The sequence below is a fragment of the Geospiza fortis genome, unplaced genomic scaffold (assembly GCF_000277835.1).
Source record: "Geospiza fortis unplaced genomic scaffold, GeoFor_1.0 scaffold98, whole genome shotgun sequence".
Taxonomy (NCBI): Eukaryota; Metazoa; Chordata; class Aves; order Passeriformes; family Thraupidae; genus Geospiza; species Geospiza fortis.
In genome coordinates this window covers 7,356,848-7,378,774 of record NW_005054306.1, presented here as the reverse complement: position 1 = coordinate 7,378,774, position 21,927 = coordinate 7,356,848, and the positions used below count along the sequence as shown (strand labels likewise).

Here is a 21,927-nt window from a genome sequence, read left to right as displayed (position 1 = left end):
TGCATGTTGGACTTCTGGTCCCAAGAGATCATGCCTCTAAAACATAGGGATATAAAAATTTGTATCCAACTTCTTAAGCAACAAAACAAAGCAGCGTACCTCCAGCTGCAGTATGGAATAAATTATATCTGTAATATAGATCCATGTTGTATTTTACTTTGTTATCCTAATTCTGAAGAAGTCTGCTCAGACATTTTCACCTAAAGCAGAAAATTCTTGTTAACTTGTGACTTTTGAAGGTAAGCATCACTTGTCATTTGTTTTCTTAAGTTACTACTATCCCCTCTGTGGTGGAGGAAGCTCTGTTCTAAAGTCCCTGAATTGTTTGAAGATACTGATCTTACCTTGACTTAGAGCGTGGGACTTAGATGTACACTAATTTAAAAATTAAGAAGAATAGCTTAAAAGTTGGGGGGATGAAGTGCTTCTCTGGCAGATGTGGGTTTCTAAGATGGGCTTATGGAGAATGGGTGAACTGGTCCCAGATTCGAGAAATATGGTTTATTTCCAGACAAGTGCATATGTGAGTGTCTGTATAAGTACGTGTCCACACTTGTCCTGTGTGAATGTGAGAAAACTATGTGAATATCAGTTATGTCATACAAATATTTTTTGAGACTTAAGGAGAGTCAGTTTTAAATTAAGCAGTTTGTTAATGCTGGTCTCTGAAGACAGTCCAAGCTTGTGCACATTGAGTTGACTGCTGTTCTCTGCTATCCCACATCCTCTGTGCTGACTTGAATTTTCAAAGGGAATTGTTTGAGCTAAAGGACAGAACTGCAATTGAATCAAAATAGAGACCTCCCTCTCTTTCCATTGATACTGCATGGTTATGGTTCTGACTTTGTTTTTGCTAGTTTCCGTAGATTCAGTTAAGGTCAAGTAGCATTAGAAGTTTTCCTCTGAATTCTAGACAGCTTTTAAGTAGAGTCACAGGATGGGGGGATTACGAATGGAAGTGTCTGTGGCAGGCAGAAAGACAGATAAGGAATACTACTGTTCTTAAATGCCAAGGAAATAGTTACACAGAATCAGCATCTTTGATAGCCTAATCTCTAGTGTTAGGATTTCATGAAGGGGTAGCAATTCTGGGAAATTGGTAATTCTGGGAAAGGCGAGAGAATGGTACAATCTGCCATGACAGGTTTTTAACTTTTCCTTCCTAACAAAATGTCATTGATCTGAAGTAGTGAAGCATGACTGAAGCCTTGAAATTTTATTTACAAGAATAAAGAATGCTGAAGGTAATGGAAGAAAAGGGAGCAAAATGCATATTTATTAAGACCTGGAAATAAGCCAAAGTCATTACTTTGTGAAAATGATAGGGCTTTCTGTGAATAATCTAACTAGAATAGCTAACATGTGGAAACTGGGACATAAAAGCTGGTTCAGGAGACCACAGAGCAGCGTACAACCACCACTTGAGTCTTGTATGTTGGATAACCTATCACTTCTGCTGAGTTCCCTCAGAAGGAATGTATCTGGGAGCAGTACAGAGAGGATTTGATCTCAGGTTATTTATGGCTCAAAAGGGGTTGAAAAGGCATTGCCCAGTATATCAGTGAAATTTAAAAAAAAAAAGGATGATGAAAATATAGCAAGCAGGTAGCTTCTGAAGGGGAAAAAAATCCCTTTAAATCATTATACCTGAAGAAAAAGACAAGATGTCCTCAGTGCAGAACTCTTCTGTGGGTAACTGTGTACCAGGCAGTCTTTTCCTACCTCAAGAGAAGTTCAGATTCTCTTTTTGTCTGTTTGTTTCTGCACTGCCACTCCCAGTTTCTGGAAATAATATTACACCTTGAGGGGCAGCTGGAAAGATTTGTGTCAGAAGTGTTTGTGAAAACAATGTTATTAGTCTCATGTTTGCATTAATTGATTGGATAGAATATTTACAGTTTATGCATCTTTTAATGCCATTTCCTTCTGGAAGATCAGTTTACATAAGGAACACTAAAATGCCCCTTCCAAAAGGATGCTTTTTATTCCTGCCTTTTCTGATTTATTTTCATTTTTGAACTTTTATTTATTTTATTGAAACAAAATTCTCAGCTCCGAGTCCCTTTGGCTGGTTGATGACTTTGGATCAGGGTATTGCCTCCTGTTATCTTCTACTTTAGTCTGAGTGTAAGGGTAGGGGATGTGTCAAGACAGACACTTGAAGTAAAATAGTGATTTTTGCATTTGGACAGAGGGGCTGAATGAAACCATATGAAAAGTGCCATGACACTCACACAGTACACCTGTAATTCTTCCTTTGCTGTCAGCATAAAGTTGTAACACTCACTTATGGGGAAAAAAAATAAGGACATTGTGAAGGAAAGCAGTTTCCATGGTGCCTAGGTGCAGTACTTTCACTGAACCCAGATGTGTGAGGTGAGGTCTGGTTTCTGTGCACTGAAGGCTGGATTCCTGTCAGATTCCCCCATGCCCAGAGCTCAGGCCATAGCCTTAGCCCGCTTGTACTCAGATGGCTTCTAGAAGCACTAAAGGTTGAGGAGCTTGACAGAAACTTGGAGGCACTTAACTGCTGAAGGCTGATTGTATTCGGTTTTGCTTTTTTAAAGTACTGGGCTGATATATTGCTAATAGGGAGGCTTCTGGGGACAGTGTTCCCACTGTAATAGGCACTGTGTTTTTGAGAGCAACTGAAATTTCTAAATTCCTTTTGAATAAACCTCAGACTCTCTGGTTATGCAGCAAAAAGTTTGTTTCTGGGTGCCATGAGGTTAATGTTGTTTTCATAGAGGCAGTAGTTATGTGAAGAAGTTGTGGGGTCTACACAGCCTTAAAACATTTCTAGAGTGTGTTTTGTTGGCAAGGTTATATAATGATGGAGAGTTTCATGCTTTGCAGAGTGAAAAGAAGCAAGCTGGTTAAACTCTGTGTTCTGTCTCATCTTTGATTAACTTGTCTCACCTTTTTTTGCAATAGAGATTTGGTAGGGTAGGGAAAAAAAATGAAAATAAATATGGTAATGTAGTTCAAACTACACAGGTAGTTGAAAAATATTTTAAAACATATTTTTCAGGCTGTAGTGTTCAGACTCTTGAAATCCTGCCTGGGAAGGAAGGCACTGCTAAATTGCAATCGGCCGTAAACAGAAAATCATATAGTGCTTTCAAGGGGTATGTGACGAGTGGATAAATAATTTTAAAACACATAAATAATTTTAAAACAATGAATTTTTAATAGATCTGTCTAGGAAGTAATAAGGTGCTAAAAAATAAAAATTTGCTTCAGTTCATAGGTTTGGATAACTCATACTAAATAATTTTGTTCTCTGTGACCAGGCATGCACAGAAGTCATTGAGACTTCATATTTTCTCATATAATTGTACAAACTCTTGGGCTTCTGTAAGGTCTCTTACAAGTTAAGAGCATATTTCTTAACCTAATCATCCAAAATAAGTTGGAAGCTTTTTGTTTGTAGTGCCATCTTACAGATGACAACCAGAATTGTGCACAGTCTTCTGATGTCACATACTCCTTTTGTACTTGCACAAGCTTGTTCAATCTAAATAGTAGAGGGAACAGGGATGCATCAGAATCACCTGTGCTGATACAAAATATTTTAAGATTTGCTATAGAGTCACATAAATACATTCACTTGCTCTCTTTTTCTTCATTCATGTTGAATAAATTGTTCTAAGGTACCAACAAATGACAACTTACATGTACTGGTTTTCCATTCATTGTTGTTCTTTACAGATATAAAAATGGGGGGAAAATGTTCTCATTATGTTTTCTTTAACATATCTGGCTGAGAAATAACTTCTACTATATTCAATATTTTTTAAATATGTTCTTGCTTTTGTAAACCAGATAATAGGGATGCAGTTGGCTGATGACTAGCTAGAAGAATGTGAGTAGCTAAAATGGTACCTTCAGCTGGGTTTCACTAATACATATTTTTTATTAGTTTATTGCTTATATAATGCATATTTTTGAACACCTTCTAATGTTTCCAAGGTGCTCTTCCTAAACACAGTCCTTCCAAATTTTAAAAAAAGCAACAGATTTTGATGTTTTTCTGTATACTTTGTAGGATTTGCTCTTCCAGAAAAGACCCTGGCAGGTCTTTTCCCTTGAAGTTAACCTGTATTTGCTGTTTATTTCCTCTTAATATTGGATTTAGTCACCCAGGTTCAGCATCATTGTTTTCAGAAAAGCCTGTCATGCTCCGTGTTTAGGTGAAACTGTGGGAAAAGAAAATTCTTGCTTTCATGTAAATATATCCTAAAGTAAAAAAGGAGGAGAATAACAGAGTGCACAAAATTGGTTTTAAATTTATTGAGAGGTCTCTGTGTGTTTCTGGTGGGTGCTGACAGCTCCACTCTGGGGTCAGGTTTTGAGGTGGCTATTGCTCCGCGGAGAGTTACTGCACACCTCATGGGGCTGTGACTTGTGCTGGGGCAGAGACCTGGCAGGTGATTGCCCTGCAGTCCTGCCTAGTTCAAATGCAGTCAGGATTTAAGCAGCGATACAATTTGTGTTATAATTAAATAATGATACAGTGCTGATGCTGTTCCTGCTGTACACTGGCCAAACAGTTGGTGCGTGGTACTTGTGGTAGCACACATTGCAGTACTTTACCCTAGGGGAAGGCACATCTTATGTAAAGCAATTGATTGAAAAGTCTTAAGCAAAGCAAAAAGCAAGACCTTGTAGGGAAGCTGGGCTGACTATCTTATATAATGGCCTTTTCTTCTGAAGTTCTTTCTGTCCCCCTTGATTTGTAAATCTCCTCAGTTTTTGTTGGAAGTCAGCTTTAGTAAAGAGAGGGTCCAAGCAGGAGAAGTCCAAGTGAAATGAAGGTGCCATTTTTGTTTGGTTTTGTTCTGCTTTCTGTATGCTTTTCTCTGCCTAGACTTCCAGCCCTAGCAGCAGATGGCAACAGAAGCCTCCCTCAACCCACACAAAATTGATAGTGTTTTCAAATTGTATTTCTACACTTGCAGTCTGGCTGCAGTGAGAAAAAACCCACAGCTCATGTAGATCCTGGATAGTTGAATACCATTGTTAATGTATTCTTCAGTGTAAGTCTTAAGATCTCTGTTTTTCTAATCTCTGTTCTATTCCTTTTTTTTTCCAATTTAAATTTGTGTATTACAGGCAGAATCAGCAAATCAACAGTTTACATCAGAAGATAAGGGAGAATGAAATACGAGCTCAACATGCAAGACTGAGCCATCTTGTGAACTGCGAAGAACCGTACCTGACTAACTTACAGGTAGGATGAATACTTTTCTTTCAACAAAGCTTTCCACTGCCCAGCACCTGGCACCTAAAACCACGTTCACAATTTTCTGCAGGCCAGAGTGTACAGATTTTGTGATTATTGATGGCTGTGTAATTGCATAGCTGCAAGTTGTGTAGGGGAGACCTTCTAAGTGTTGTAGTTCACCTTTTATATGCAGAAATCTAAGTTTTGTTAAAATCTTGTACATACTTGAAGTCTGATAAAAATAAGAGAGCAATAAAGAATTGTAAGAGCAAGAGTTCAACAGCATTGCATGTATGGTAGACCTACAGGGAGATAGTCAGAGAAAAAATAGTTTGATAGGAGAGTATCTGAAAATAACTAATGAGAGGTTTTCTGAAGAGGAGGAGGTACTGCTCTCGTGGTTAGATGGTTAGATTTTATGGATAGAATAGATGGAGGAGATATGAGAAGGCAAACAGACTGGTGGAATGCCTTTTGACAAGAACCTGAAAAGGATATGGGCTAGTGCTTCTAGGGAGCACTTTGTCTGAAAGGGAATGTCTGGTGGTATTTTGAGTATACTTGTCCTAAGTTTCATCTACCTAGCACAGGTATCAAGTGGCATAAGGATGAGGTAGCCAAGGTTCACCAAGAAATGCAGATCAGTGTGAGGACTGTGGCTGCTTACAGCACACAAATTCCGCCTCCAGGCCTTGGCATATCTAAAAGGCAATGCAGCAAGGGATTGTTAAAGGGAGATATGCAGAGAAATAACTTTTCTTTCCCTCTTTTGTTATGTTATCTTTTTCTGTCATAAACACTGCACTAGGATCTCAGCTAGGATACTTCAGCATGACATTATTTGTGTACTTGGCATAACACAGCTGTACATAAGCTGAGACTGTGGTTTGTGTGACAGCAGAGAAATTCAAGTGGAGCCTCAGCTGAACTTAGGTATACAGAGACTTTTTGAGGCATCCAGAAATGTCTAGGCTTTTGTTTCTTCCAGATTTTCTTTTACAAAATACTTCAAAATTTAAGGTTTTAACCTTGTAGGTTAAGAATTTTTTTTGGGGAGTGGGGAGGGGGGAAGAGAAGATGCAAACAAAAAACCCAGACAAACAAATGAAACAATATTGCAGAAACTGAAATTTTAGTGCACATATCTTAGTATGTTATGCTTCAAATAAAGCAGCGGGTGCATTCCTCTTTCATAATTTAAAGAAGATTGAAATTTTATAATGTGTTTGGGTTTCGGCTTGATTTGTATTTGATTTTCTGCTTGCCTTCTGTAAGACAAATTTATGAAAGCAAATCTAGTTTAATGAAGGTTTTAATCTTTTAATACTTTGCTGAAGGAATGTCACTAGTTAAAGAAATTATACAGACAGTGTTTTTAAAGATAACCAATTTGTTTTTAAAAGAATTTTGAAATTGAAAGCCTAATTGGATACATCTCCTTTTTCATCCCACTTGCAGGCAATTTCCATTTTGTGTTTGTCTGTCTCTGGGCAGCGGAGATGGAAGTTTTGGTATACAGAGCAAAAGACAAGGAGACCTGCCTTCTGACTGTAGCTCTAGTCTCAGGCTTGTTCCTTCTTGTTCCTGAGTGATGGCTCTAAGCCTTGACTGGTATTGATGTTCTGCTTTAGGAGAATCTTGAGATTGAAGTGTCTCTTACTTCAGCATATTCATAGCAATTTTAAAGTGTTTTTCTTCTCAGGAGATGGTATGATAAAGCAGTGGTGGTGATTTGTTTTGAAAATGCTTTTAATCTGCATTTATAGGCATTTATTTTGGAATCACACATCTTCCATAAATCTTAGGGGGAAAGTAGCCACACAATGTTCTTGTGCATTTATTATGAGTGTAAAGGTGTCCAATTTCTTTGTGTTTTTGCTTCAGATTCCCAAAACTCATGCTGTTGCTGTGTCTTTTAATGTTTGAAAAATCAAACCCCACCCTTCCTGACAGCTAAAAAAAATGCAGGACTGTTTTCTGCTCTGCAGTTCAAGTGTACAGTGGTGTGTGTGTGTGTTCATTTGTGTGATTATTTTATTTCTTTTCCGAAGCAACCACAGTATGAGAGCACACCACTGCAACCTCACATTTCAGAAAGATCAGCATCCCACCTCGAGGAGCTTGAGCGAAAGATTGCAGCAGCTGAGAGCAAGGAACTGCAACTCAGTGAAATCGTGAAACAACTGTCAAACAAATCTAGTGAGGAGAAAAAGAAGATGGAGGAGAAAGTAAGTGTCTTTCCTGATCCACATTTCATTTTGTCACTGTTGCAGCAGCATATTTTTGCTAGAAAGCAACTTGATGTATGGGTTTCTGAGTTATTTTCAAGAGATCACTAAACTATCCGTGATAGAAAAAGAAGACTGATGATTTCAGGTTTTGGTAATGGATAAATCTGGATTTGCAGAGAATATATCCTAGAAAGTGATACTAGGTGAAATGGTAATCATGGTAACAGTTTTAATCAGGTATTGATTAAGCTTTGGGGAAAAAAAGCTGCTCATTCTTGTAGTTTTTAGTGTTTATTATGTAAATACAATATAATTTAAAAACATACATTGCGAAAATTAAATCCTTATTTTTTAGTGTGGTTTGTAAATGTGGTTTGTGGCCCTCAAGCTTTGAGAAGCACTTACCAGCCTGTATGTGCCTATTTAGCAGGAGCAATTCTCTTGTTGCTTCCTTAGAATGGGCAGAGTGGACTTTAGTCTGACACAAAGATAGCTGTGTTCTTGGAACTGTTTGGAGAAAGGGTTTCTTTGCAGGCGTAAGGAATTCCCAGGGGTAGCATTGAATGTACTCACAGCCTTCCCTTATCGCAAGCGGGAATGTGCCATTGACCAAGGGGTTCCTAATTAATGTTTTAGGGATACATTGTCACTGTTACCTCATCTCCTTTAATTACTGGGCTTAATTTATATTAAATCAGGTTCAAGGGATACGAGCAATGTGATACAGTGAAGTGTCCGTGGGAAGACAAAGAAGAATGCATAATTCATCTCAAAATTCTGCCTTACCATTTCCTGTGAATCCTCAGTGTGCTTTTCACTGAGGCAGGAAGAGCAGAAATTGGATACTGCTGCTTCCTCTTTTGTGAGTTTTCCTGCCTGGATTGCTCTCTGTGTAGGAGCTGGGAAGCAGTGGTGAGGACCTGTGCAGCAGTGCTTGTGTTAGCAGCATGGTCTGTAGGTTGGACCCTGCTTCACTGCACAGTCCTGATTTGCCCCTTAACACCCATCCACTCTGTGCACTGAACAAAAAGCTCTCAAGGAGAGAGAGGGAAGGGAGGAACAGTGGAAAATGCTCTTTTTTCCTGCCTTTCTTTCCACGTTTTTGATCTAGGTAATAAAGCAAAAGAAGTACCAGGAATACAAACAAATAAAATGCAAAGTCTTTTCCAGGCTTATGGAAAATTAAGGTGTTTAAGAAAGCAGCTGTTCTGATCTGATATCCACTGATGTGATTGTCAGACTGCATCAAAATAAGGGTTATGGCTTCCATTTATAGCTTCCATTTTTTAAGTTCTTGGTCCTCATGTTTTAAGTTGCTTTCTTAGTCCAGAGGAGCTAAAATATATCCTGATTATTTGTTTCATATGAACATCTCAGTGGGTGAAAGAATTAGCAGTATTTTAGGTGTTGAACTTTGTATTTTCAGTTCATAAGGCACGTGGATTGTTCTGAGTAGAGGTGAAGCAGCTGTGGTTTGAGGACACATGTGGGCCTGCAACTTGAAGCTATTGGGATTAATAATTTTTGGTTTTGTTTCGTGCTCTTAGCCAATGCTTTCATGCAGCTGAGAGTACAGTTCTTGGAGAGTTAACAGCCTCTGCTTCCAAAGCAGGCTTATTTTTTACTGTTACCATAAAGCATGTACTCTTTCTTTCTTCTAGCTTAAAACTAGAGACCGATATATTAATAGCCTGAAAAAGAAATGCCAGAAAGAGTCTGAGCAAAACAAAGAAAAGCAGAGACGAATTGAAACGTTAGAAAAATACCTGGCTGACCTTCCAACACTGGATGATATAGAAGGGCAGACTAAACAGGTAAGGTAAAGGGGGGTTTGTTTTACATTTAAAAGATATAAGTAAACTCCCTAATATCTGTTCTCAAATCTTTTACTGTTTCAAAATCTCTTTTTTTCACCCCTACATTTAGGAAGAGAAGTATTTCAATCTTTTAGAAAGCACTGTAGGTATTAGGATTTTCTCACAGTCAGATAAGCGACACTGGTGTGAAACTATGCAGCGGGTCACTGTAAGGCTGTGGTCTGACGCAAGGCCTTCTGCTGATGTGACACTGTGTCTGACTAATGTAACCTTGTCTTAGCTGCAAATTCTAGAAGAGAAGAACAAGCAACTTCAAGAAACCATGGCTGAGTTGGAAAAGAAGCTCGGAGAGGCCCGGTCACAGTGCAGAGAAAGAGAATTACAGCTGGCGTCTCAGAAGAAAAAAGAAAAAGAACTGGTCACAACAGTGCAGAGGTATGAGCAGCTGCTCAGGCTGTGCTCTGCAGTGGGTGTGCAGCGCACCTGATGTCAAGACCTAATGCTATTTGCAGTCCTAATCTATTACAATGCCAATGACTTTTTATGGTAAGGGTTTTACAGCTTGCTTTGTGGCAAGTGGTAATTAATTCCACAGAGAAGAGTGAGCCTAGGGTATTCTTTGCTATCTGTCTTTAAGGGTGTGGGAGACTCCAGCAGTGGCATCGTAGCCTGTTGCCAGAGAGAGGATGCAACAAAGTTGTGTGGCAAAGGGGCATTGTATAGAAGCTGTCAGTAGGGCTATTTCTGGATATTGACTGATGGGTGTATCAGGGAAGGGTCAAAGATTTCAAGAAATTCCAGCCATTTCTTACCTTTTCATCAAAGGGGCAGGTTTTTACAAGGATATTTAGCTGTAGCTGGTATGTTGTCATTGAACTTGCCTAGGTATGAAAAAACAAATGGTACAGCTAGCCAAGAATATCAAGGTAAGACATCGAGACTTTGTAACTATGTTCTATTTTAGGGGACCTACTTAAACAATTTTTTCTTTTTTAATTAAAGAGAAAGAGGGAAGCGGGGAGAATCACTATTAAGTATCTGTGGGTGTTCCTGCATTTCCTTGTCCCTCCATTGAGTAAAGGTGCATGCCGCCGGAGCCTGAAAGGTTTCCATGATGAAAGGCGAGCTGGCTGGGACACCTTGCCAACCAAATTGTTGACACATTGTTTCCATCTTACCAATGGAAGGCCTTCGTGCTCTCCTAATCTAGAGGGGGATCATTCTGTCTTTTCTGAAAGCCTACAAATAGTTGGGGTGACCTTTAGTTTCTAAATTAGACAGCAAGATTAGCACTAATAAAGTGTATTTCCTTTCTGAGAGAAGGTGAGCAGACAGAGGCTGTAGCTACGCATATGGGTTGAGTTGAGCAATGGAGGGTCTGAAGGCCATGCCCTTGTGTGGGACCATTCCTGGCAGGAATGGCCTTGGCCTCCCCATTACAAGTCACAGAGGGTGTGATGGATGGCGCACCAGCAGTGTGCACAGCATTTGATTCTGGACTCCCCTTTGAGTTGTATGTGCCCCAGTGAGACAATCTGATTCGAACGCTCCCAAAGCTGTGAAGGCTCACAGATGCCTCTGATCCATGCTTCACCTCCCCCAGTAGCACAGAGCAACTGTGAGCACTGCAGAGCTTTGCTTTGCTCCTCTCTGGCCTCTCTTCCTACACAGTACTGCTGGAGCTGAGCCTGTTGGGACACTCAGCACAGAGTATGGCACATAAAACCTGCATTCATCTGCATGAATCTGCCTTGTCAGTGCCATGGCAACTTGAATACTTTAGAATTTTTGCATCATTCATGCACTGTTGGTGCATGAATTACATAAGGCTGGATTCTGCTAGGTAAAGTTTTACAGTTCTGGTTGGGAAGATGGTGAAAGTTTCTAATTTTTTCCTAGAACACACAACCCGCTAATTTCTGTTATCCCACCTAATCTTTCTTTCATGTTGAATGGCAGTTTACAACAGAAAGTAGAAAAATGCCTGGAAGATGGTATTCGGCTTCCTATGTTGGACACAAAACAGCTTCAGAGTGAGAATGAAAGTCTCAAGGAGAAGAATGAGAAAGCCAGTAAGGTTAGTCTGCAAATAATCTGCTGGTGGCATCTTTAACCTTAAACCCTCACTTTTTTTTTTTTAATTTAGAAATAAGTATCTAATTAAAGAATTACATATTTGTTGCTAATTCAGATGACTTTTCAAGACCTGCCTGCCTCTGTTCAGAATACTGATTTTGCATGAATTTTGTGTTCTGTCAGAGTTAAACTGTCTTGTCATTTGTTTTTTTTAAAGATGCTATTTAGAATCTAGGTCTAGACATCTGTAGGCTGATTTTTAGACAAAGATCTGAAGAGATTCAAGCCTTCTAAATTGCTCAATTTTATATTCTAGATTATAGACAATCAGCAAAATCAGATAACTGGACTGATTCTGGATATGCAGGTAAGAGTTTATATTCTGTTGTTTGCAGTGTGCATTTTTAGTTCACAAGAATGACATAGCTAGAGTTGAATTTTATTATTTTATCTTTCTGAATAGGAGTCAAAGGGAGAAATGCCAAAAACTTAATCTTACAGGTGGACTGTAGTCAACCCATGTTCTCTTGCAGGCTCATGGTGTAGTTATGTCTCTGTGGTTTAGCACTTCACTGGTACTCATCAAAAAGTGATAAACTGTTGCTATGTTGCATCCTTATCCCGCTTGATCTAGCAGATCATCCAAAGTACAAAAGCAGTGTTGCTTAGGGGCTTCATTGTTCAGTTTGTTAGAAGAGACAGGTGCCTTTCTAAATTATCTCACTTCACTCTGTTCAACTAGTTTCTGACACTTGGATACCTTAACTGTCCTGCCGGATGTTGAGCAGCCAGCTTGCAGCCAGAGATTTTTCTAGACAGCAGAGGTTGTCAGCTAGGAGCCAGCTGCAGCTCTATAGATCTGATTAAGAGAGTGTTGAAAATTACTCAGTGACTGCTGTTTGTTGTGGAGAAAAAGAAACACTATACAGATTTTAGAAAGGAAGATATTTCTTGTCATGAAAAAGCTGATCGTTTAAACAAACCCAAACATCTGTTTTCAGCAAATATTGAAGTCAAACTCTAGTTTCCATGTTCCTCTTCTAGAATGTCATTTGTCTGTTAAAAGTTGTCTCCCACCATTAAATTGCTTCCTTTCTCTGCCATGGTAAATAGGAGGCCTGATTCCTGTCAACAGCCATGTATTTGTTTGGTTAGATTGCAGAGTATGAAATATATCTGTAGAGAAGCAGTAGGAGAATTTAAGTTGCAACATGAGGTAAGTGTGTTGACTGAAAAGGAAATTGACTTATTTAGTTTCTCAAGGTTTGAAGAAGACTGATTTTATCAAACTGAGATGTTTGCATGGAGCAGACTGGTATGTGCAAAAATTGTAATACAGGCAAATGTTATATAATTAAAAAGAAGTTCAGCTTGAACTTCATAACTTTTTTGAGGTTCTCTGTGCCTTTTTGTAGTTAAGATTATTTACATATGTACTCTGTATATATGTTGTGCCTATCAGAAGTACACACAACTTGCTAGGTATGTTATCATCAACCTAAATCTTTCCGTGTTTCCTAAACTTTCTGGTCTTTTTCTCACCATCACCTTTATCTTGGGACTAGTGATCTTCAGTGTTTTGTCTGCTGACGTGACTTTAGGGATCTAGACTCAGAAAAGCTGAATAATTGTGACTGTCTGTGAACAGGTTACTGTTCTGTTCTCAGGACTTCCTCTTACTTTTCCTCGTGAGGTATTTTATATGAGGTCAGAAAATAAGATTTGAAAATGGTGCCAGCCTTCAAATTATTTGTAGACTATAGGAGATTCTTTGTGTCCTTGATCTCCCTGGCCTTCCATACTTGTGACCTGGGAAGTATTGAAAATTAGCTCATTGGAAATTGAAATCCCTCATCAGCGCAGAGAGGCAATTTATCTTCTGCTAAGATGGTCTCATTTTATTCCATGTCTTCTGCCACATTGTAAACTTATGCTTGGGAATGTATTTCAGTTCATTAGTTTTGACTTGCAAGCTGAAAACAAATTCTGTTTCAGACAGCAGTTGTATAAAGCAGTATTAGTTTCTATTTGCTCATAATCATGGTGAAGTTATTTTGATCTTCATTGTATAGTTTTACTTCATTGATTTGTTGTTCTGAGTGAGAGGAATTAAAATTTTTGTTGGTCTTGGCAAGATGCTGTGCTGCATATATAGTGCACCTTTAGAAAGAGAAAAATTGTAGGTGACAGTGGTGTTTTAAAGAGAAAATCATATTTACATTATTGATTTGGATATCACAAAATGAACAGTTTTGGTACAAAAAAAGAGAGTAGAAGTCAGATTGTACAGTGCCTATGTTACCCAAAGTACACTTGTCAATCTTGTCAGTCACAATAAACCCCAACTGTGCCAGGCTGGGAATATTGCCACCAAATTGTAACTTTGGAAAGCATATGGAAGAATTAAGGGTGAAGTATAAGGAATTCACAGCACCATGAGGAACGTGGAAAACTTAGCACTATAGGTTCAGTCAGGCTGTTCTTTTTCTGAGCTTTAAGATGAGGGTAACAGAGAATGATAGATCTTAGGTGTATCTTTTAAATATAGACACTGATTTCTACTTCTAGTAGTTCCCATTACATGGAGCAGTTCTTGAATTGAACATGTGCACGTTGAGTGGAATATTCTAAAAGTTGTTTTTTGCTTAGTTTGCAGAGTCATGTAAGTTTAGTGGCAGATGTAGTTCTGAAAATACACTGGGAAAGGCAACATTTCTCACCCTGTCTTCCCTACCACCTCCCCCCTTCCAGAAGGCTGCACAGTCAAACCTTTTTTGTCTGTTGTTGATATGAACATGAAACATGTAAGTGGTAGTCCTAATGCATCTATCATAGCTGGGGCACTGGGTGTCCCTGAACTTGATCTTCATCAATGACTGTTAAAATTGAAAGATATTTGGAAGCTGGGAGGGTGTTTTTGGTACTGCATTGCCCTGTTCACTTCATGCTTCTTAAGTATGACATCTGTATGCTGCAGATGGAGCTTGAAGGGCCCTCAGTCCAACCTAGTAATGGCGATTTTTCTCAGTAGATAATGTTTATGAAAAACTAAAGGCAACAATTCAGCATCACTGCAGGTTCTGCTCGTCTGCAAGCACGCAAAGGAAATGCCTGAAGCAGTTATTTCCTGCCCTCTCCTGGCCCAGGGTGTTTCCTTTGCCTCCTTCCTCCCACTAGTGTGTGGCTGTGCTCTCTCAAAGAGCTTATCTTTAGGATACACGTTACTTCAGCACTTCCTTTTGAGGGGCATGCTGTGGGTTAAAAGAGCAGCAGGTCAAGTGTACGAAAATGGTTTTAAAAACAAGTAATCATATCTGGGTTCTGCCAGCTCATTCCTACTGCTGGCATGAAAATAAAGTGGTGGGGGTTTTTTAGTCCAAGTTAAGTCTGTAAATGTTAGCACCATTGTTTTCCAATTTTGCAAAGAGTGTGACAGAATCCCCACTGCTTGTGTGGTGTCAAGCTAAATGTGCAGGGAAATTTTGTCATTGCTGCAACACCTCCTGTGAGGTGGATACAAGGAAGATCAAAATAATTTCACCATGAGACCAGCCAGGCCTTTAAAAACTTCATGTAGTATTGGACCTGCCTTGTCTCTCATTACTCCCTGCCTTCTCATCAGTACTGATAAATCGTACAGGTGGCAAGTCACAGCTAAAGAGATCTCTCTGTTTGAAAGCACCAGGAGTTTATATAGTCTCTATTCATTGTTACTATTCAGATAAGATGGCTTGAATATTCCTCTTTATTAATTTTGCCAGATGACCTGAAAAGACATATCTGCAGATTTAAAAGCCAAGTAGTGGAATAAATATGAGTACTTTCAAGAGTAAAGGCACCTGTGCTCATGCTGAATTCACCCTGAAAATTCCATTTTGGCAGTATCTCATCATTTCTCAGTTTGAGCTCTGTGGGTGGAAACTGGGGAATTGACAAATTGACAGCAGGTGATTCCATACTGCAGCAGGTTTTTTTTGTTATTGTTGTTTAAGATCGTTAACCTGTGTTTTCATTCATTTCAGTCTATGCAAGAGAAACTTTCACAAGAAAAGCTGATAATTCAGAAGATGACAAATGAGCTTGAGGAAAAAGAAAGACATATAGAGCAGCTGAATAAAACTCTCTCTGAAGTAAGTAAAACAGCACCAGTATCTCAACCCCCCACCACACCTGAGCCAGGAAGAACTTTACAGAATGATTATACGATCCCTTGGTAGGGCTTTATGAGCTTAATTACATACTTAAATATCCTGGCTCCCATGCATATATATAATGCATACCACCCCTGTCTAAAGAAGTGAGAGCTTAAAGGGTAAAGATGCGTAAGTAATGATAACATGAAATAGCCATATAAAAGCTGTCTGTATGCTGTTCTTTGGAGGGCTACAGAAATACTGATTGTATGTTTCGAAATTAAATATTTTTAATGGTACTATTTGTGGCTTGAAACTTTCTGCTACATTGAATGCTGCAGACTAACTTTCTCCTTTTTTTCCGTTTGCTTTTCATAAAGAACCAAAGACTGACAGAAGAGAATGCCTGCCTGAAGGAGCAGATGAGGCTGGTGGAGCAGTCCAGGCAGCCAGTATCTGAGAAGATGCCTGTAGCAGACCAGTTGTTCAAGGAAATGTCCCACTGCTTGTTTGACTTGAAAGCACTGTGCAGTATTCTTACCCAGAGAGCTCAGGGCAAGGAGCCTAACCTTTCCTTACTGCTGGGAATCAGATGTAAGTGATGTTGACTTTCCAGTGTTTAATAAATGTTGTGACACAAAGGAGTAACAGTTTAGCTAATGTGATGCTTGAACTTGCCAGCTGGACAAGCTTGTGTCCCCTTGCTATGCAGCTGGAGCAGTGGTGCATGAACTCATGGAGCTCTCTGGAAAAGCTGGGATCTTAGTGCCTCTGGGCCACTAAATGCATGTGACTACACAGGTCCTTGCCAAGTCAGGAGAGCAGGTAGCTGGCTCTTCGTGTGGACCCAGGGACGGATATGTTCACTGCTCTAGAAAAGAAGGGTGTGTAGCCAGGTGTCTGTCCCTCCTGAGACACACTGCAGTCACTATGAGGGTTAACAGATGCTCAACACATCTTGTGCTTTTGTTTTAAAGCCTTTGGGCTCAAGTGATAGGAATATCCATCTACTGTTTGAATGTATAGGTCTGGTTTGGGAGTGGGGATTGTCCAGGTGTATTAAATAAGCCTTGTGCCTGTAACTTCATCTCTTGTGCTGTTCATCTAGTCTTCAGCATTTACTAAGCTGTTAAATTTAACCAGGAAATGAGAAGCACACCCTAAAACCAGTCAGACAAAGTTTATGTCAGGTCTTTCCTTCTAACAAGCTGGTTGTGTTGACCTGAATGTATCATATTCTGATGTTTTCTGAATGTTAATTAGAATTAATCAGATAGACAGGTTGCTGAGCTGAACCATCAGCAAGGTAGAAAGGTAAAGTGCAGTGTTTGTGCAGCAAGAGCTGCTACACACCTGCTAATGCTCTTTTCTGAGTGACTGTAGAAACCCCCAAAGTCTCTAGAAATGCTCTATTCATTGTTCTTTCCACTGCTGTTCTGATTCATCAGACTTCAGGAAGTCTAGATCTTGGTGCAGAGAGAAAAGCATATCTTTCAGAGAAGCACTGATGGGCTCTGAATTCAGTTTAAGTTCACTTGGTGCCTTATTTTGTAGACTTCATCACACTGAAGCAGGATTTGTCTTGATGTAAATAAAGTGACCTGCTTCTTATTTCCAAGAAGGTGACTAGTTGCAGAATTCACAGGACACAGCTGCTGGAGCTTTAACCTTGGGTGTTGTTTTTTGTAGCACTGAGCTGCTCATCTGAAGAGAATGAAAATTACCACAGCACAGAGACCCTTTCGAAGAAGCTGTCGGACGTTTGTCAGCTGCGGAAGGACATCGATGAGCTAAGGACTATCATGTCAGACCGCTATGCTCAGGACATGGGGGACAACTGCATCACTCAGTGACAACACCCCATCCTGTAGCAAACTGCTTACTAGGTCCTGCTGTGTCACAGGTCTTTGCATTTCCATTAAGGAGCCATACGGGAAGGCTGCAAATAGCACCGGACACGCATCTCCGAGTGCTGTGTGTAATGGATCTCGGGAGTCTGGTGTGCAGGGGGCAGTCATCGTGTGAACAGTGGTACAAACTGCAAGAAATCTCCAAACTACTGAATGTAGGAACAAGCTGTGAAGAATGATTCAGTTGGACACTCTGTTTCCTTCATTTGGGCTCATTTTATTACTTTGCCTAGTTTTTGGATCCAGAGCTTTGGAACAGCCGTGCTGCTACAACTCTGTCCTTTCCTTCATCAAGGGTTTGTGTGGCATTATCTGAGTTCAGATCTTAGGGGAGAGGGTTGACGAACCTATGCATGTGTATGTCTGACTGTACATGATGAAGTCAGAGGCTTCTACCACTGCACTTCACTCTTAAGAATTGCAATTAGAACAGTCTTGGAACATTCAAAAAGTAATTGCTCTGCAAGTTGTCAAAAATTAGGATATAAGAAAGATGTTTTTAGTAATGGGTGTCTACCTTGTTTGTCCAGTAGCAGAAAAACCCCGGGTTTAACTCTTTTATGCAAACAAGTCCATAAAATAGAGCTGTACCAGATTGTTTGAAGCACTCTCACGTTGCTCTAAGAAGTTTCAATAGTTCAAAGTCTGTGACAAACCAGAGAAGCTGTAAGACATAAAACTGCAGCATACTCCATGACTATACGAAAATACCCCCAAAACAACCAACAACTGTATTTTAGTGTTTGTGTTTATTTTTCCCCTTGGGTCGTTTCCATTTCAAAATGTTGCTGTATTTTATTCTTGAAGGCCTCTGACAAGGTTGTGCACCACCTCAGCCATTTTTACCACAACTACAAAAAAGGGTGTTTGACTCTTGGCAAAATTAAGGCTCAAACCAGAATGTTTCCAGTTAGCAGTGTAAAGTACTTGGTTATCTGAGGACTGAAAAATTTTCCACATTGTTTGGGAAATCTTGATTTCTCCATTTTTGTAGGAAGCAATTACATAAAATAGTAAGCTCATGTTCCATAGCTTATTCAATAAGTGTCACTTGGCAGTGCTCTTTAACTCCTGTGGGACAGACGACATTTCCAGGAACATCACTGCAAGTTAGTTGCACAGTTATGCATAGTGGAAAATGCAAGTTTTTGTTTCCTTCAGTTAAGTACTAAAGAGTAAAACTGCTTTTAATTAACACTGTTAAGAAAAATACATGCATCACTTACTTGTGTGGTATTGCAAGAAGGTTTTAGATGCCTTAAGGTGCAAGTCAGTCAACTGATCTGGAGTGGGGATAACAGCAGAAATCTCTTGGAAAGCTTAGCAATTCAAACCAAGTTAATTCTAGGGTAACATTTTTACGGCAAAAGTGAATCTCTTAAGTTTTCTGATCTGGTGATATGTTGTTTTCTGTTCATTGTTTAACAGTTACTGTTAATGTTTTTTTATAATTTAGTGGTTTAATTGTTTTTAGCTGTATGGATTTATTTATTTGACAGTTTTCTCTATCCTGAAAGTAGACCTGGACTAATTTGTGAAAAGTAGTGTTGCTATTTATACTACTGCTACATGGTGTTATCAGATAGATTAATCTGACTAGTTCAGCTCCTGTGAGCACTAAAACAGTGTCTAGATAAAATCACAAGTGAAGTTATCTAGTGTCTACTTCAAGGGAAAAAGAAAGAGGCCATTTTATTTTAAATTTCTCTGCTCCTTCTGTAAGTACACTTCAGTCTCTCCATCAGGGCATAATTTGCTCCAGTCTTCGTTGCCCTTCTCAGTGGTGTGATGCAGGTGGAGTTGAAAGCATAATTGTGCTCTTCTCATTGATATGAATTCTGCTATGAGTGGGGAAAAGATGTTCTGAACTAATCTGCATTCTTAGACTGCAAACAGATCAATGGCTGTTATTTAAAGGGGTGGTTTACTCTGGTAGCTCATTAACAATATTAATTCTATATTGATACACACCTGCTGCATCAGAGGTGTACTTTTATACCAGTGCAAAACTCAAAACAAGGATCTTTGTACCAGTGGGCTTGCACAGTCTGCTGTGCCTCTGACAGTGCTGGCTTTTGCGACTAAGGCTTCAGCTCGTTCCTCTGGTGTGGTTGGTTGGGTTTGTCCCTGCAGTGAGGTAGTCTTTAGTTTATGGCATCTGTCTCCTATCAGAATTCAACAACAGCATTTCAGATAATAAATTAGAAATATTAGGGAGAGAGGAAACACACAAGTTACACATTATTGCTTCCTTAGATGGCAATGTTGTACCTATAAAAAAAATCACCAAAACCCACATTAATCTACATTTGATAGAAACAACAAGGAGTTTAATAGAGCAATTACAGAGGAGCAGATCTTGAGTCACTTTGCACTATTAAGCTTGTCACTTGGTTGGTATTTCTCCACTGTCCCTCCTGCTAAATGGTGATACTGTACTGCAAAGTTGAGATCACTAGTTTATATTTGCCAAGCACTTCAGAGCTTTTATGCTCTTCGAGTATTAGTTGAAAGTCCCTCTGGGAGGGGATCCCATTTTATTCATAATACTTTTGATTGCAGTGCTGTAATCTTGTGTTATAATGTTTTTGTTACAGAACCTGTAATATTTATGTTGACTTGAAAGCACTTGATTTAAAACCCCCTGAGTTTATCTGCCTCAGTCAAATTAAAGTAGGGAGGTAAATGATGGATGTGTGAGCCAAAGAAGCAGACTACCAATTGATTATTTACAGCGATACAGTACTTTGCTTTGATTTCTTAAAATTTGGCCTGTTGTAGTGGTAGCAATTACTATATATGCATCAGTTTACAGATGCCTCTAAATGGAATAAGCTTTGTCTAAGATATGCATGACTGTTTAATTGGTTAAAATGTAGTGTGTGTGGTCTCATTGAGCATATTTAATACAGAGGTGATTAACGAATGTTAACATTGGAATTGCTTCGATTTAGTCATGACAACTTTTTGCTGTAGCTATTAGACAATCCCAAGGGCTGAAAACAACTGCAGATGAATGGATACTGTACTGTTCTGGCTGTCAGCAAACTGTACATTTTGTACAGTTTCAGGTAGAATTTATATGATGCTCTAGAAGATACTTACAGTAACTACTGTATTTAAGAATGTATTTTGAAAAAGACATGAAAAGTAACTGTCTTCCGACAAGCTATAGATGACGTATTCACTATATAGAAGTAATGCAGCTCAGTCATGTAAATGTGATTTAGGTTGCTGAACTCCGCAGTGCAGCTTTGTGGTGTGACAGGTGTGTGAAATTGTGGAGATTTGCTGTAACCACCCACTCAGGCTCCAGCATTTGAAACTGATGGTGGTCATGAGGTCATTGAAGAGCTGAAATTCCGTCCTTTTCACTTCAGAAGGTTTCCTTCCTTTCTTTGCCCTTGCTGCCTATCTTTTCTTTCATACATTTTTTTGGTTTTTCTTGGGAAGGGTAAGAGCACAAGGAAAGGAAGAAAGCAAACCCTTTTCTCCGTGACCTGCTGGTGTAGCATGGGCAGTGACAGCAAGCTGCACTCTCTCCATCAGGGCACAATTTGCTCCAGCTTTCCTTGCCCTTCTCAGCGGTGTAATGTAGATACAGTTGGAAGTATAATTGTGCTCTTCTCATTGATATGATGAGTTCTACCATGAGTGGAGAAAAGATCTGAACTAATCTGCATTCTTAGACTGCAAACAGCTCAATGGTTGTTATCTAAAGGGATGATTTATTCCAGTAGCTCATTAGCAATATTAATTCCACAGCTGCATACCTTTGTGCCTTTTTAGCCTGAAGTAAATAAATGTATGTCCCCTGGAACTTCAGATAAGTTGTTAGCGTGCTGATGACTGCACCTTGTTTTCTTCTCACCTGCCATTACTTTGTTAATAAGCTTTTGTAGTAAGAACTCTTGCATAATGTCTAGAAACAGAAATACTGAAAATAGGTACTAGGTGTACACTTCGAATGTTAGGCTGGTTGTTGTATGCGGCTTCTTTGAATACAATGTGTGAGCAGGAAACACAAATCATAATGTGTTTTTTCTGTGTATATTAATTACAGTATATCATTAGTTCAGTGGGGAGGAGTGTCTGGAGCTCTCTTTTAAAAGCACAGCTGACATATGTACTGGATCAGTCCCTGAAGACTGGTAGTTTTGTAAATTGGGTTCAATTTTTGAACTGCTCAGAATACCTCATATGTAAATAGAGTTGTCATGACTTAATCACAATGTGTTCATTGTAAAAAGTAACAGAGCCACTGGCTGGCTCAGCTTTAGGCTTGTTGTTCTTGCCTCTTTTTGTAATTTTTTTTAAAGTAGGGTTTACAGCTAGAATTTTGAATGCCAAAGTTCTATTTATTAAATAATAATAAAAGTTTTCATTGTTAATGACTGGTATTTTTCCACTGGAATTTATTTGTTGATGTTTGGGATTTGTATCCACAGAGCAGAAATAAATTTTGTTACAAAAGTGAATTTTTCACAGTTCTCATTTGTCCAGTATCTGGCATGTGACAGAAGTGATCAGAGC

The 21,927-nt window shown here is 39.2% G+C and overlaps 1 protein-coding gene across 1 annotated transcript in view; it reads left to right on the top strand.

Moving 5' to 3' along the window:
- CEP85L (centrosomal protein 85 like) overlaps positions 1-21,872 on the top strand; it is a 90,651-nt gene extending 68,779 nt beyond the window's left edge. Inside the window, exons 5-13 of the mRNA XM_031066723.1 lie at positions 5,116-5,233; positions 7,279-7,455; positions 9,120-9,272; positions 9,556-9,710; positions 11,235-11,352; positions 11,668-11,718; positions 15,374-15,481; positions 15,865-16,078; positions 17,174-21,872. Coding sequence (XP_030922583.1) covers positions 5,116-5,233; positions 7,279-7,455; positions 9,120-9,272; positions 9,556-9,710; positions 11,235-11,352; positions 11,668-11,718; positions 15,374-15,481; positions 15,865-16,078; positions 17,174-17,337 — 1,258 coding nt within the window. The 3' untranslated portion in view covers positions 17,338-21,872. The remainder of the gene's footprint in view (positions 1-5,115; positions 5,234-7,278; positions 7,456-9,119; positions 9,273-9,555; positions 9,711-11,234; positions 11,353-11,667; positions 11,719-15,373; positions 15,482-15,864; positions 16,079-17,173) is intronic.
- Positions 21,873-21,927: the final 55 nt, after the last annotated feature.